The 16770-nt window shown below is 43.2% G+C and overlaps 2 protein-coding genes across 3 annotated transcripts in view; one reads left to right on the plus strand and one right to left on the minus strand.

Moving 5' to 3' along the window:
- OSTF1 (osteoclast stimulating factor 1) overlaps positions 1–5362 on the minus strand; it is a 59962-nt gene extending 54600 nt beyond the window's left edge. The window contains exon 1 of the mRNA XM_032290893.1: positions 5106–5362. Within this exon, the coding sequence (XP_032146784.1) occupies positions 5106–5139 (34 nt within the window). The 5' untranslated portion in view covers positions 5140–5362. The remainder of the gene's footprint in view (positions 1–5105) is intronic.
- Positions 5363–5519: 157 nt separating this feature from the next.
- The window catches only part of NMRK1 (nicotinamide riboside kinase 1), a 36407-nt gene continuing 25156 nt past the window's right edge, over positions 5520–16770 (plus strand). Inside the window, exons 1-4 of one of the 2 annotated variants that reach the window (XM_032290895.1) lie at positions 5520–5788; positions 10301–10364; positions 16049–16139; positions 16719–16767. In XM_032290895.1, the coding sequence (XP_032146786.1) occupies positions 10336–10364; positions 16049–16139; positions 16719–16767 (169 nt within the window). In that variant the 5' untranslated portion in view covers positions 5520–5788; positions 10301–10335. The remainder of the gene's footprint in view (positions 5789–10300; positions 10365–16048; positions 16140–16718; positions 16768–16770) is intronic. The other variant, XM_032290894.1, reaches the window with a different exon arrangement.

Consider the following 16770-nt stretch of genomic DNA (forward strand, 5'->3'; position numbering starts at 1 on the left):
ATTCTATTCTAAGTTCAAATCTCATTTGGTATCCTTTGGCCCATCCTTACTCAAGTCTCAGAATAAAGTATTTTTTAAAAATATTTTATGAGAACAAAAGTTCTGTTTTCTACACTCTAACAAGCCAGAAAGATTTACCCTAATTGAACTACAAGTCTTCTGAGAGTGGCTGAAAACAACATAAATGCTCTATGTGTAAAACTAGGAGGTTGTACTCATTCAGAAAAAGGAAAGGGGGGCCCAGCCAGGATTGGTGGGGAGCACTTATAATTCCAGATGCTCTGGAAGCTCAGGCAGAAAGACCGCTTGAGTCCAGGAGATCAAGACCAGCCTGGGCAACATAGCAAAAACCCATCTCAAAAAGAAAAAAAACAAACAAAAAAAAAAAACACAAAGAAAGAAAGAGGGTACCATAAAAAAATGAGCTGAAGACCTTGAAATCGCAACACATCTTAGTAGAGTACCATGGTGGCGCAGCTAACAGTTAAGGGAGAAAGTTTCAGTGACAGACCTCTTATGGCCAAATGATTTACAGAAACAAAATCAGTAAGCAAGGAAAGGTCAAACTGTGACAGAATTGATTTTTCAAGCAGAATGTTGGCAGTACCATATAGGCTTTCAGAAACATATGCTAACCAACAGCAAGACATTTCAAACGGAAGCTGAGACACTGTTCTGAGGTTAACCATTTTTATTTTCTTTTTTGAAATGAAATGGATGTGAAGAAAAAAGAAACCTGAAAGAATATTCAGCCAAATGTAAATACTGATCATCAGTAGATGACAGGGATAATTTATATACTATATATATATATGTTTGTTTTTTTTTTGAGGCAGAGTTTCACTTTTGTTACCTAGGCTGGTATGCAATGGCGCAATCTCGGCTCACTGCAACCTTCGCCTCCCAGGTTCAAATGATTCTCCTGCCGCAGCCTCCCAGGTAGCTGGGATTACAGGAATGTGCCACCACACCCGGCTAATTTTTGTATTTTTAGTAGCCACGGGGTTTCACCATCTTGGCCAGTCTGGTTTCCAACTCCTGACCTCATGATCCATCCGCCTCAGCCTCCCAAAGTGCTCGGATTACAGGCATGAGCCACTGCGCCCAGCCTGATTTCTATATTTTTAGTTACATATTTATTATCTTTACCTTTTTCCAAATTTTCTAAAAATAAAAAAATTACTCATATTTTTAATTACAAGCTTTTTTTTTTTAGCAAAATGAATGAGATCAGCCATCCAGTTGTAGATATGGGACACTCTAGATAATATCTGTAAACATATATGTCTTCCCTATTAGACGCAGGACCCTCGTGAATGACACCTTAGGTTATTGTTCCTTGGAACCTGTGTCTAGCACAGGGCCTAAAATACGAGCTACATTTATTAAGAAACGTTTGTTTAGCAAATGAATTCTGAATATGGCCAAAAAACCCAAACAAGGTAACCCTGATTTATCCTCCAGATGGTACAAAAATGACTAGGATCTCCCACTAGCATCTGCCCAAGGACTTCCCTGTTGGGGATGTGCTGATCAGCCAGAAAGATGCTATTAGCCTGCATTATAACTTAATGTCCCTTGCTTCTAATATCTTCCAGTGAGTCCTTTGTCCTTACTCACCTAGCTCCTTTCCTTTTAGTATTGTCTACTGAATTGAGCCACGCTGTTTTGCCCAAACCTTGCTCTGAAAGAAGCTATAAGAAAAACGGCTAGGGGGAAAAAAAAAAAAAAGAAAAAACAGCTAGGGTGTTCAGCCTTGTATTCTGCTACAGATATCCAGACCACTCCAACACTTTAAGAGAACCCACAGGAAAAATCTGTCTCAAATCTCAATGCCATTAAAATACCTACTTTTCAGAGTAAGTAACACATTTTAATTTTATGAGCACTATGAATCTTGAAATCTTTTTTCTCTCTGCTTGAAGCTGAGAGCCAAATCTGCAGTGACCTTACTACATGCATGTCTAGGTTTTCCTCTTGTTTCATCTTACCATTCTTCCCTTCCTCTACATGACCTTGCTTTATCTTTATTTTTTCCCCTCTCTCAGATCATGTATATTTCTAGAAGTCCTTTTGGCATGAGGGAGGGTATAAACAAACCATAAAATTAAATACAACCCCAAAGCCCCCAATCCTATGCTGTCTTTGAAGATTTTTATCCATGTAGCTTGCCTGCAGGACAAGAACGTAAAACTCAGCACCACTCTCCTTGCTGTACCAACCAGGGAGTGACCTGTATGTGCATTTGTGACAAAGAAGGTCTGAGGACCAGAAGCCCCTTCCTTTTCACTTCCTGACCACCGGCTCTAAAATACACATAACCATCAATGTGAATAGAGCACTATGACTTAAGGCAAATGGTTAAGAGTGCAGACTTCAAAGCAGACCACCTGGGTTTTTATCTGCCTGCTATATCCCCCATTCTAACTGCTGACTTTACACAAGTTAAATAACATTTCTGCAAATCTTTATTCATCTGTGCAACAGGAATAATATAACGGTACCAACCTCATAAGACAGTTGAGAGCAGCAAATGCATTAACACACGCAAAAGTGACTAGACCAGTACCTAATACACAGTAAATGTGGTACCATACTATAATAGGACACTCCTGTTTTTGGTTTTTATTTTCTATTGAGACTGGGTCTTGCTGTGTTGCCCAGGCTAGTCTCAAACTCCTAGCCTCAAGCAATCTTCCCACTTCAGCCTCACAAAATGCTGGGATTACAGGCATGACCCACTACTCCTGGCCATCGCTTTAGTTCAAGTCTGATTCACAATAACGTTTCTCACTGTAAATTACTAAACCGACAAACCCATTTCTATGGTAACTTTGTGTCTGAATCGCATTTATAAATTAATGTTGATTCAAAATTTCCTGTATCCTGAATCAAGGACCAGAGAAAACAAATTAAAATAAAATAAAATGCAAAGTTCCTTCTAAACACCAGTCGTGTTTAATCATAGCTTTCCGATATAAGGAAGCAGGTTCCTGGGAATGTATCCACAATTAGTAACAGGATGATCCCTAAACCCCTAAGTGTGAATGAATACACAAGTTTACACTACTGTGTGTACACACATATACCTGCCAACGTCCCTCCATTTTCAACACAGACATCATTTAATATGCCTGAAGAGATTTAAAAAAAAAAAAAAAAACTCAATAACTATTTCTCAGGACATTCTTTTTTTTTTTTTTTTTTTTTTTTTTGGAGACGGAGTCTCGCTCTGTTGCCCAGGCTGGAGTGCAACGGCTTGATCTCAGCTCACCGCAGCCTCCGCCTCCCAGGTTCAAGCAATTCTCCTGCCTCAGCCTCCTGAGTAGCTGGGATTACAGGCGAGCAGCACCACGCCCGGCTAATTTTTGGTTTTTTTTAGCAGAGACGGGGCTTCATCATGTTGGTCAGGCTGGTCTCCATATCCTGACCTCATAATATGCCCGCCTAGGCCTCCCAAACTGCTGAGATTACACGAGTAAGCGACCGCGCCTGAAAAATAACGTATTTCAACAGGCAGCTGGTCAGAAATAAATAAATAAAATGTTGTTTAGCTATCAAAGAATAACTCTGCATTGTTAGATACTTGAGGTCCTGATTTGCACCTGAGTTTAGAAAGCTACCTCGTACATATGCACTTCTTTTTTTTTTTTTGATACAGGGTTTCACTAGGCTCGCCTTGGACTCCTGACCTCGTGATCCACCCGCCTTGGCCACCCAAACTGCTAGGATTACAGGCGTGAGCCACCGCTCCCGGCCTACATAAGCACTTAAAATGGAAATTTCTCATCAGACTCCACACCTCATGCAATGCAGAGCCCAACTCTACCTGTGCCCCGTCTTTGCTCAGGGCAGAGCCAGTCTCAGTAACTTCCTTCACACTCAGCCCACCAAGATGTAAGTCCTCAGTGAAGGACTATTCCACATACGTACGTACGTGATTATCAAATAAAGGAACTTCATACACCAACTGTACGCAAGGAAAGAAAACTAGGTAAGTATGAACGCTGTAGAGTTTAGGAAGATGAAGGAAAAAAAAATCACTGAAATTCTTATCTCTTGCAACAAAAGTTACTTCAAAATTTGATGTAAATGGATTAAATTTCAGCATTTCGCTATACCGAAATTACATGAGATGGGAAGAAAAAACCAAGAATACATCGGAGCCGCTTATCTTCCATTTCCTGCATTTCCCTTAATTACCTGCTCAAACGAACGCACCTAAGCGTTGTTACAGTGTTGAAATACTCAGTCCTTTCTAATTACCCACCCAAATGAAAGCGCCGAAGAGTATGTTACAATTTTTAATTAGAACACGTCTGTCTCTTTTATAATTCTCTTATTTCTACATATCACAGAAAATATTCTAAGAACAGAGCAAAAGGGAACAAGGACAAACCGCCAAGAAAACTGCTTTGAGAATTTGGTAATCTCAGCCCTCTCAGGTTTAGCTCGCCAACGCCTTTGGGAAAGCGAAGGAAAAGATAATATAGCTACACTTCCGAATAGCAACAGCTGAGATTACTGCCGCATGCTAGATTCTTTCCAGAGGGAGCGCGAGTACAGAGTTTTCTAAACGCTCTTCCCAAGATCCCAAGGTCAGTTTCTAACGCGGCTCCTCGGTGAAGTCCTGGAGGAGGCTCGCTCGCGCACCCCACCCTGCAAGCATTGCACTTCCCGTTCACTCTGGCCGGTCAGGAACCCTAAATTGACAGTGACAAACACTGAGAAAAGAGGAAGTGGCTAAAGACCATTTCAAGACATTTTTTAAAGGGAGATCAATGGCCCTCTTTCCGGAAAACTTCCATGGGACGCTGCCATCACACCCTCTGAAAGTTTCAGCGAATGACAATGTTGCAAAAGTGAGGCTGACTCCCCTTTAAAACATATATTTTTTAATTCTCGAAATCCTCTTGGTATCAAATCGATCCCTCCCCCGTAATAGCGACCGCAGCAAAACTAAGAGCCCCCATCCCGCTGGGGCGGATCTCGGAAGCCAGGCTCAGGGCCGGGTGCGCGCCGGGTCCTCGCTGCCAAGCGGCAGAGGAGGCGCCGGCACCGCGACGGCTGGAGAACCCGGCGAGCGCCTCCGTCACCTCCCTCACCTGGTTTGACTGGTTTGGGTGGCGGCTTCGACATCTCGCTTCCTGGAGCTGCAAATCCTAAAGGCCCCGCAGAAAAGTCCACCGCTTGCCGCCACCTGGCACTCAGGACACCCCGAAGTTTCTTTTCGTCTGGCTTACAGCCCTGCGCCGCCCAGGTCCGGCGCCCACCCTAGGCTGAGACGAGCGGACGCAGGCAGAGCGGCTCCGCCGAGTGCCCCGCCCCGCCCAGCGGCCGCCCGAGCTGTCGAGAGCGCGCGCCGGGACGACGAGGAAGTGGTCGCCGCCTCGCCGAGCGCTAATTGGCTCCCGGGCTGGCAGCTTCGCCGCAGCGGGAGCGCGGGCGGCGCGCACGGCGGCGGAACCGGCCGGAGCGGAGCGAGGGCGAAGCGGGCACGCGCCAGGACCGGCCGGGGCGCACGCGCCCCCGATAGGGAAGGGCGGGAGTCGATCAGGGGCGCGCGCCAGAGGCCACGCTCGCCGGAGCTCTGCCCCAACGGGGACTGGAACCCCGCGCTGAGCCGGGTGGAGGGGCCTCCGGTGGCCACCCGTACCTGGCACCCCTCTACACCGGGAGGGGCGTGGGCCTCTCGGGGAGCGAGCTGCGGGTAGCGGCGCACTGGGGACAGGCGCGCGCTTGGCCGTCGCCTCTCCGCTGTGTTTGGGAGGACTCGAACTGGCGCCAGGTGAGTGCGTACCTGCTCGCCACTACCGCGCCGCGCCGCGCCGCGCCTCGCTGGGGCCTGGAGGTGTCTGTAGGGTTTCTGTGCTGGAGTCCAGGACTTGGTTGCGCCCTGAAAGCCTTGCCAGGACTCTTGCCACCTTCACAGAACTGATAGATGGGCTGCCGAGGAGGACGTAGACTCCTGGTGGCGTGGTGCTCTAGCGCCCCGGAAAAATCCTGAGAATGGGAACGCTGCCTCCCAGAGACCGCGCAGTTGGGAGAAGTCGCCAGGGTTTTCACCCTCGCGGCTCGAGGTCTCATTCCTCTAGCGTTGGGGTGATGAACTACCGCCCGCCTGCTGCCTGTTATTGTAAGGCCTGCTAAGAATTTTTATTTTACGTTTTTTAATGGCTGAAAAGAAATCAAAAAATATATACTCTGTGGTTACGTGAAAATTACATGAAATTCCAAAATTTACTGGAACACGGTCACGCTCATTTCCTTCTGTGTTGTCTGTGGCCGCTTTCGCATTACCCGGCAGGGCTGAGTAGCAGCCGTCAAAGCCCAAAGCATTTCCTATCTGGCACTTTACAGAAAAAGTTTACCGACCCCTGACCTGGCGGATTCAGTCTTCGGTGAGAGGAAAGAACTGGAGCACACAAGGAAGCCAAAAATTCAAAATAACAGACCATATGGTAAACCAATTGTGTATTTGGGGAAAGAAAAAACTGTTTACAAAAGAACCTACATAAATGAAACCAACGGGGGAGGGGCATAAATGGCGTTTTCAAAAACCCCAGCCTTGAGGGATTTGTTTACCAAAAGGGAGCAAAGTTTAAACAATAGTAGGAAAAGGCTGCCCTATCTCCTGGAAGAAGAGAATCAAAATAGCTGTTGTATAGAATACGGAGTGACAAGTCCTGGAAACATTTTCCTCTTTTTAAAATGTCAGACTGTCCTGTAGATACACTTGAAGAGCACATTTAGCAGGAACATTGTCATCTGTCTTTCAGGCCATTCGCATTATTGAGTTGCCCGCTTCCTTACAATCTGCTGATTCTGCACATGCCACTTCTGAGCACTGTGCAATTTAGAATCCAAAATGTAAATATTTAGTAGTGAAATGAATTAAACATAATAAACACATATGCATTTTGGAAAAATCCCAACATTTTAGCATTAAAAAAAAGTGTAAAAAATAAAAATTAGTCATTTTAGGTCTGCTATTGGCTATCTTAGTTTGTTCTCCCACTATGCAAGAGCTCTCTGCTGTTGAGGAAAGCTTTGCATGCTCTTGAAAAATAAACGACACAGATATTCCATGAGATTGAAGGTTGTGTGTATTCCTAGTGATAGTCATGCCCTGAAATGATGGAGCTGGCAGTTCAAAGGGTTGACTCTTAGGACGCATCACATGATTTAAGTTTGTATGAAACTTAGATTTGCTTCATGAAGCCTGGCAAGTCATAATTGCAGGCTTTTAAAATTTGATTTGGTTTTGTTTTTGTTTTTTGAAGAGGTGGTTTTGGGGTTGTTTTTTGTGTTTTGTTTTGTTTTTTTTAAGATAGGATCCTACTCTGTCGCCCAGGCTGAAATGCAGTGGCACAATCACGTCTCACTGCAGCCTAATAGTTCTTAGGGGGCCACAGGCAATTAAATAGTAGAACGTGATGTGGAGGTGAACAGAGCCAGGCCTGAACTTGGAGCTCACCTAAAGCTGCCCTGTGTGTCCACACTGTTTTTGAAATAAATGGCTTCAGTGATTGCTAGGCCCACCTCCCACCCCACCCTAGTCACTTAGCCCAGTCACCTCTCTTGTCTCTACATCTTCCAATTTCTCACCCATCCCATCACATTGTCACCTGCTCATTGCTGATAGGATATGCCCAACATTTACCCAAACACTGTCTTTGACAGGCCCAGACTGCTAACTAATGTAGAACTGGGAGTTCCTGTTTTGGTTAAAAAAAAAATAATAAAACAAACAAAAAATTGCATTTGACTGTATCTGAGAGATTTTGTAAGTAGGTTTTTTTTAACTCCATCTCACTCCTGGTTCCTGAATGCAAGTAACGCCCTCAAGCCAATTTCCCATGCCACAACCATGCTGACTTGTTATTTACATGCCATGTAATTGATGCAGTAGCCACACATGTAAGCACAGATGTGCCAATTAGGATGGGGACCAGTAGTCCTTTCCATTCTGTGTGCACAGCAAATAGATGCCCCATCAATAATACATCAGTAAGAATGACATCAATTATACATCAGAGCCTGACAATTAAGCTAGCACATGTGCAACACCCTTTCTTTGCTGTTAGTAATAAAGTGCTTTTTAGCAGCTTGGAGTGATGGAAAGAAGTCAACTCAATTCTTTTAGTTTGGTATCTGACTTTTCTCCTTACTATCTGAGTGACCTTAGGCAAATCACTCTATTGTCTGAGCCAGTTTCCACTTTTGCAAAATGAAATGGAAACCAGTATGAAATGAAATGGAAACCAAAATGAAGTGAAAGGCCAAGTAATCTCTAAAGTTATATGTCTCCAAGTTTGAGAATTTATGCTTCAACAAGCTATCTAAAAATAAGCAAGATGGAGGCAAGGAATGATAACGTTTTATGAATTTTTGTTTTATTTGGTCAAGTGAGGATATCACTCTGCCAGCATCTACTGACAACATAATTTGTAAGAGAAAGAACATTTATCACCACAAAAGTGAGATAAAGAGCAGCCTCGCCCTTCGCCCCCCCCAAAAAAAAGGCTAGTTGGCAGCATGGCACTGACATACCAAAAAAGTAAGAACAGGGTAAAATAAAATTCAAAAGCAGAAAAATTATAACATAAAAATATATTTTATAATATTCATTGTATGTAGTTGTTCCCTCAATACACCTTGGAAATTTGGATGGAGATGTATATTCAATAACGTAACTTTGGATGAAATGCAAATATCCAACTTGTTCTGCTATTTTATTTTATTTTTTGAGACAGGGTCTCACTTTGTCACCCATGCTGGAGTGCAGTGTCCCAATCTCCACTCACTGCTACCCCCGCCTTGGGGGCGCAAGCAGTCCTCCCACCTTGGCCTCCAAAGTAGGTGAGACTACAGGAGCATGCCACCATGCCTGGCTAATCTTTTGTATTTTTGGTAGAGACAGGATTTTGCCATGTTGCCCAGGCTGATCTCAAACTCCTGAGCTCAAGCAATTCGCCTGCCTTGGGCTCCCAAAGTGCTGGGATTATAAGCATGAGCCACCGTGCCCAGCTGCTATTTTATCACAGTCATTATTGAATTCTTGTCTCACATAGACTTGTTAATAGAAGTAGACCCCAGTCTTAAGCAATTGTACTCAATGTGGAATATTCTGGATAAGCCAAGAAGTCAGGCAACAATAGCCCTCTCCCACTATGCTTTTTTCTCCATAACTCCAGGGAGAGTGTGAACACAGATCATAGGAACTGGAGCATTGCTGGGAGCCTCCAGCTTGGCAGCCACTTGCCCCCAGCTACACAGCCTAGGTCCCTGACCAACCAACCCCCTGAGCAGACAAGAATGAAGAACAGTGGCCATCAGGGATGACCTTCAAGAGCCACTATTCTAAGGTTGCCTCCAGCTGTGCTTCACATTTTCACTTAGTAATGAAAAATGGTCCATTGTAATAACCAAGGACTGCTTTAGTGAACCTTAGGGAAGCATGTATGAAACTGTCCTCTGTCCCCTAGACCAAAGGTCCACAAAACAGCAGCCTGTAGCTTAACCTGGCCCTCTGCCTGAACATTTGCAGTTTCATGTAGAAAGCACTACAGAAATCCAGTTAAGGGAAATGATAGCCCAATAAAAGGGACTTTCATTCTTTGTCATTAGTAGACCTGTTTTTAAAAAATTATGATTATATATTGAATTTCATGAAAAATTTGTGAAAATGTTTTTTCTCTTGGTATGTAAGTCCATACCTAACAACCTAGATTTTGCCTCTTGGCCCACACAGTGTCAAATACTTACTATCTGGCCTGTTTCCAAAAAAATGTACCTAGCCAGGTATGAGACCTAGGCTTTTGGGTGAAGAAGTAGTGTCCTTAAAGGGTATTAGCTTCTTTTTGCCTGTGGTTAGCAGTGACTTTCTTCCTGTCTCATAAATAGAGAAAGAGGCCAGCCCACAGGGGTCTCTCCCTCACTGATAATTAGTCATACCCAGGTGACTGAATCGTGCAGGTGGAAGGCAACCTGGCTAAGGAGAGGATGAAACCATGTAACACACTGTGGCCTAGCAACTCTTCCACACTCAGAAAACAGATGTTCAGGGGAAAGTGCTCAGGCAGCTCACCTGATATTGAACTGGTTGGCAGGCCCTGAGCACACCCAGCTATTGGCACTTGGTGGTAGCAGGAGAAGCCAGTGCAGTGAGGAATGTGGATAATGCAAGGATGGGCTGAGAGGTCACTGTCATCCTCCCCTCTCAGCTGGTGCTTCTAATTTAGGATTCTTTCTTTTGACATCTGAATGATATGCATTTGATTTTTTTTTTTTCTTTTAGGAAATACTAGGAAGCTGTGATTTTCAAAGCTAATTATGAAAACATTTATCATTGGAATCAGTGGGTGAGTAATTTTGCTACAAACCACTCTTTAAGATACTGAGGATGTCCAAATGGTGCTTCTGTGTGGAAGGAGTAGGGGACGGAGAAGCAGTGAGGATTCTGGAGTCCTGGGGAAGAGCAGACTGCTGTGATCAGTAGAGTGCTGGCTTCATTAATGCCAACAAGAGATGGAAGTTGGAAGAGTTTCCTATAAACAGAGAAACAGAAGAGTCAGTCAACCATGTTTACATACTTTCCCATTTATTTTGTGGAGCTAACAGCAGAGGCAAGGCCTGGTTGGGCACTGCTTTCATTCAAGATGATTTATCATTCTCTATATGGGTGTTCCTCCAGCATGGCAGAGGAGAAAACTTACTGTTTCTTTCCGGCTACGCCCAGCTTCAGACATGTGGTATAAAGAACACCCTTACCTCCATTCCTTTCCCCCATGTTTTGGGTGGCCTTATGTCCCATGTTGACCAAGCTAATCCTTGTGGCCCTGGATATACCTCTCTTTCTCTCAAACATGTTCTAAATTATATGGTCATCCTACCTGTGGTCCCAGAAGCAGGCATGCAAATAAGACATCAACATCAACTGAAAATGGCATTATTTGTTTTGCTACCATATTATGTTCATCTTTAAGTACATTCACATTATGTGTGACCCAATTAATAAAATATTTGAGACTATTTTGTTTATAATTTTGGGGAAATCATTGTGTTATTGTATTACATTACCATAGTAAGTCATCAATCAGAAGTAAAATTGAGTGAACTAAATGTCAGAACTCTGCTTTGCCTCCCATCTAATCAGAAGAAAAGTCCAATTTTTCTCTGCAGTACTTCTCTTGTGTTTCTCTTCTTTCCCACAATCACTGCCACCATCCTAATATAGGCCATCATTCCCTAATCCTGATCTTTGCCATCTAATCTTTCCTTCACATCTCTACCAGTTTCATCTTCATACAGAACATTTTAATTCTCTGCCTGGTGAATGATATTCAGTGGCAAAGATACACTAGGTTCCCAGTTTTCTAGATAACTAGGTTCCCAGTTATCTAGAACTAAATCTGAATATCATGGTATATGAAAGCCATCCATAAATAATAAAGGAAATGTATCTGCCTCAGGAGGAGCAGGCTGCAGTAAAGGTTTGATACAGGAGCTCAGTGGTATCACCAAAGACAGTTTATCCCTCTTCTATATGTGTTTCATTTGGGTTCATCTTAGAATCAGTTTATCTTTTGGTCACAAGGAGCTACAAGGAGCCCTGTGACTTGTTGTTTCTTCATAGGCTGTCACTGGGCAGAAGGGAAAATGCTTCTCTTCCCCTAGGTCATAGGTCTCCCTTTGACTGGACAAGTTTGGTCCACGTACACCCAGCTACCGTGGTAAAATAGGTGGGATTATATTGATTGGTTTAGGTCAGTGAGTTCTGTTCTGGAATTGAGAGTGGGATCAGTCCCAGCTGGACCTAAAAGACAGAAATGGGACCTGGAGAGGCAACTACAAAGTCCACTACAGGATCCAGTGTGTGTAAATAAGATTTCCCTCTTCTCGATGTCCCAATACAGCGCCATACCTAGAAACCTACCTCATGTCTTCTTGTCCTGTGCACTAGGTACTATCCATAACTTCCTAAGAAAGCCTCCTTTCCACTCTCTTTTCTTTAGCAAGTGTCATGATTTCTCCTTTTTTCTTTTAACAGACAGGATTTCACTATGTTTTCCAGGCTGTTCTTGAACTACTGGCCTCAAGCAGTCCTCCCCCCTTGGCCTCCCAAATTCTGGGATTACAAAGATGAGCCATTGCACCTGGCCAAGTGCCTTGGTTTCATTTTAGTGCTGCTGCATCTGTGAAGCCCATGCCAGGTTCAGTTGTGGCAACTTTTGTTCCTACCTTGCATCTTATGAACTTAACCACTCACTTCCCTAGGAAGTAATTATCCAATAAGTCTCAATCAAATAATTAGTTCATAGGGAAGTAATAACTTAGTAATTATTCAATTGCAAATAATGAGGTTCTGAAGGAATTCGGGGGGCATCCATGAACCTCCAGGAAATTTAACAGAAATGTAAAGACAGTCATTTTTCTGGGTTTCTTAGTCAATTTGTCTTGCTACAAAGGAATGCCTGAAGCTGAGTAATTTATAAAGAAAATAGGTTTATTTGGCTCACTGTTCTGCAGGCTGTACAGGAAGCATGGTGTTGGTATATACTTCTGATGAGGGCCTCAAGAAGCTTACACTCATGGTGGAAGGTGAAGGGGACCCAGCATGTCACATGGCAGAAGAAGGAGCCAGAGAGAGAGGGAGGTCTCAGACTTTTTAAACAGCCAGCTGTCACATGTACCAACAGAACAAGAACTTACTCATTACCATGGGGATGGCACCAAATCCTTCATGAGGGATCTGTTCCCATGAGCCGAACATCTGCCAGCAGGCCCCACCTCCAACTTGGGGATCACATTTCTTTTTTGAGACAGAGTCTCGCTTGCCCAGGCTGGAGTGCAGTGGTATGATCTCAGCTCACAGGCTGGAGTTCAGTGGCACGATCTCAGTTCACAACTTCCACCTTCTAGATTCAAGCAATTCTCCTGCCTCAGCCTCCCGAGTAGCTGGGACTACAGGGTGCACCACCACATACAGCTAATTTTTGCATTTTTAGTAGAGATGGGTTTTCACCGTGTTGACCAGGCTGTTCTTGAACTCCTGACCTCAGGTGATCCACCCACCTCGGCCTCCCAAAGTGTTGGGATTACAGGTGTGAGCTACTGTGCCTGGCCAGGGATCAGATTTCAATATGAGATTTGGAGGGAAAAAACATCCAAACTCAGTCACTGGGGAAAGAGATCATAACCTTCATGGGATTCTCTCAGAGTCCTATGACATAAAAAAATTTAAAATCCATACTGGCAGTAGACTTTGTATCCCATCTCCATTACTTAACGTAGACTAGTTTTATTAGTATACAACTTATCAATCCATAGTTTCCTTAACTGGAAGATTGGAATATTAGCATCTACCTGTTGCAATATATTCTCTATGTGTTTAAATAATTAGAGACGGCCGGGCGCGGTGGCTCACGCCTGTAATCCCAGCACTTTGGGAGGCCGAGGCGGGTGGATCACGAGGTCAAGAGATCGAGACCATCCTGGTCAACATGGTGAAACCCCGTCTCTACTAAAAATACAAAAATTAGCTGGGCATGGTGGCGCATGCCTGTAATCCCAGCTACTCAAGAGGCTGAGGCAGGAGAATTGCCTGGACCCAGGAGGCGGAGGTTGCGATGAGCCGAGATTGCGCCATTGCACTCCAGCCTGCGGAACAAGAGCGAAAATCTGTCTCAAAAAAAAAATAAATAAATAAATAATAATAATTAGAGACTGCCTTTTAACTTCTCCCTAGCCCACAGTTGTGTTCAAATACAGTGACCCCTCTTGTTACCTGGCACGTAAAACTAAACGGTCCAGGAGTTGTGCATTTATTTGGGTGTTGGGAGCAAGTAGTCACCCTTTTTCCTTCTTCAGATCCTAGAACAGAATACATGCTGGGCATGCTTATCCTCAGGTTGGATGGCACGCACGAGAGCAAGGCTGTGAGTGTGCTGCGCGTGGTGGTTGTGGGCGTGCCACAGGAGAAGATTGAGGCCTGAGCTGTCACCTGACCAGGATGCCTACAGTCTGAGTGTGGATCTTAAGTGCAGGCTTGTTTAAATGCTTTTACTCCACTCTCCTCTCCATGTCTCAGCAGACTGTCTTCTAGCCAGTCTGTCTCCTCTAAGGCTTATACAAAAATGGGGTGTGTATTTCTCATTGGCTTTAGCTAAGTCAGTGAGAAAGGATCTGATTGCTACTGTTGGTTTGACTGTATGATCTTAACAGAGATAAGTCTAGAAAATGACAGATTTTTCTAGCCAGATTGTTCATATTGTAATAAAGTCACCCCGATCACTATTTCATTAAACCAAAACTTAATACCTAAACTATGGCCATTTGGTATGGTTTACAGACATTTTTGTTAAAGAGGGGGAAAAGTCATAATATTTTCTCAATACATAGGGTAGAACCCACTCACTTTTCCAAAGAGATGGCCCATATCCTACCCAATCGTATATCATAAGGTTAAATGAGAAATTTTGTGAATCAGGTTCCTCCTACCTTGAGGCGTAAGGTATATACAAGCCATTTGACGAATGGATATTAGTTCCTTTTCCCTTTTCTAGATTGTATTTGTGGATTGATCTTATCTGGGATTAAGCACAGTTTCTTACAAATAGATGTATAGTCGGGAGTTTTTTGTGCTGTGAACATTTGATGGTATGATGAAATCTTGACCTTAGAGTAATAGTTTTAAGTGTAAAAAATAAAATACATGAATACAAAGGAAATTGGTTATATTGAAATATAGTTATAAAAATATTTTTAAAAACAAATTTGTGATATTGTAATATATACTCTTCTATGTTAATATATTAAATAACAATATCCAGAGGTGGGTCTAAACAATGTCATAAATCTGAAATAATAATAAACATCAATGATGCTTCAAGATATCCACCTCAACTGTAACATAATATGAAAATATCTGTGATTTCTGTTGGTGAATGTGAAGGGTACTTATATCACTTATAATTAAATGTTAGAATTCAGTGAAGATAAAGGTATAATTTTTTTCTCATTCAGGTTCACAAATGCCCTGACTTATATTGCAGACATAAGTCAGGTTAAAACACTCTTTCAGTAAATGACTGAATAGAGAAGTGCCTCCCTCCCATGTGATCTCCTAGATGCTGGGAAACTAGATCTAAAGAGGAGTAACTCAGTGCCCCTTCTCCCGGACTTCACAGGCCATCCAGAAGGGACAAATAACTGGCCTGATATGATAAGCTACAACAACAGGCCTCCCAGCTGGCCCCCAGGTGGAGAGACATGGGAAAAGGAGGCATCACAGAGGAAATGTGATTTCATTGTAGGTGGGCTTGTAATAAGCCACCCCTCTGTTTTTTGCACTGTGCCTGGACACAAAATCACAGTGACCATATGCAGTTTTATACACTTGCACTAAAATGTGCTACTCATATTCTCTGTGTTGCATATGAACCATAGACAAACAAATATTTCGCTTCCAACACAGTATCTGTATTTTTAAGTGTTAGTGTTAGTTCACTCACTCAGTAGTTACCTTTCTGCTTCATCTTTCTTAGCTTATATCTTATCATTTAGTACATCAGATCTGCCAGTGTCTGTGGTTTAAGGCATGATCTATGAAAGAAATCATTTTTTTCTTAAATCGTAAATATTGCTTCAAATATCCTCTTAAAAAATTATTTTAAAGTGTTGAATGATTTTTGGCTGGGCCCAGTGGCTCACACCTAATCCCGGCACTTTGGGAGGCGGAGGTGGGTGGATCACCTGAGGTCAGGAATTTCAGACCAGCCTGTTTAACATGGCAAAACCCTGTCTCTACTAAAAATACAAAAATTAGCGGGGCATAGTGGCAGATGCCTGTAATTCCAGCTACTTGGGAGGCTGAGGCAGGAGAATCACTTGAACCCAGGAGGCAGTGGTTGCAGTAAGCCAAGATCACGCCACTGCACTCCAGCCTGGGCGACACAGCAAGACCTTGTCTCTTAAAGAAAAAAAAAAGTTTAATGATTTTTTAATGCATTTTCCTTCCTGGTACTTTGTTTTTTCTTTGCTTCAGTGTGACAAATGGTGGGAAAACAACACTGGCTAAGAATTTGCAGAAACACCTCCCAAATTGCAGTATCATATGTCAGGATGATTTCTTCAAGGTATCTATAAAATTTCTTAAATAATTTATTTAATACAAAAATATTTAACCACAAAGTTAATTGAATTACATCCAAGAAGTCTTTGGCGAGTGATGTACCTTCTGTATTGAAAGGCTCATTTGCTGGGGGCGGGGACTCACACCTGTGATCCCAGCACTTTGGGAGGCCAAGGCGGGCAGATCACCTGAGGTCAAGAATTCCAGACCAGCCTGATCAACATGTAGAAACCCTGTCCCTACTAAAAATAAAAAATTAGCCAGGTGTGGTGGCGCATGCCTGTAATCCCGGCTACTTAGGAGGCTGAGGCAAGAGAATCGCCTGAACCGGGGAGGCAGAGGTTGTGGTGAGCCGAGGTCGTCCCATTGCATTCCAGCCTGGGCAACAAGAGCGAAACTCTTGTCTCCAAAAAAAAAAAAAGTAGGCTCAGCACAATGATGTTACTTATCCACTAGATGGCACTGTCTATCAGTGCTATCTTTAATTGATCATCCAAAGCATTTATTAAAGACTTACCGCGCTTTAATCTGTATTATTTATTTCCTACACACCATTTTGATGGGTACTTTATTATTTTTCCAGCCACAGTCTGAGATAGAGACAGATAAAAATGGATTTTTGCAGTATGATGGTA

Source organism: Sapajus apella, unplaced genomic scaffold (assembly GCF_009761245.1).
Source record: "Sapajus apella isolate SASKATOON/1434 unplaced genomic scaffold, GSC_monkey_1.0 scaffold24, whole genome shotgun sequence".
Taxonomy (NCBI): Eukaryota; Metazoa; Chordata; class Mammalia; order Primates; family Cebidae; genus Sapajus; species Sapajus apella.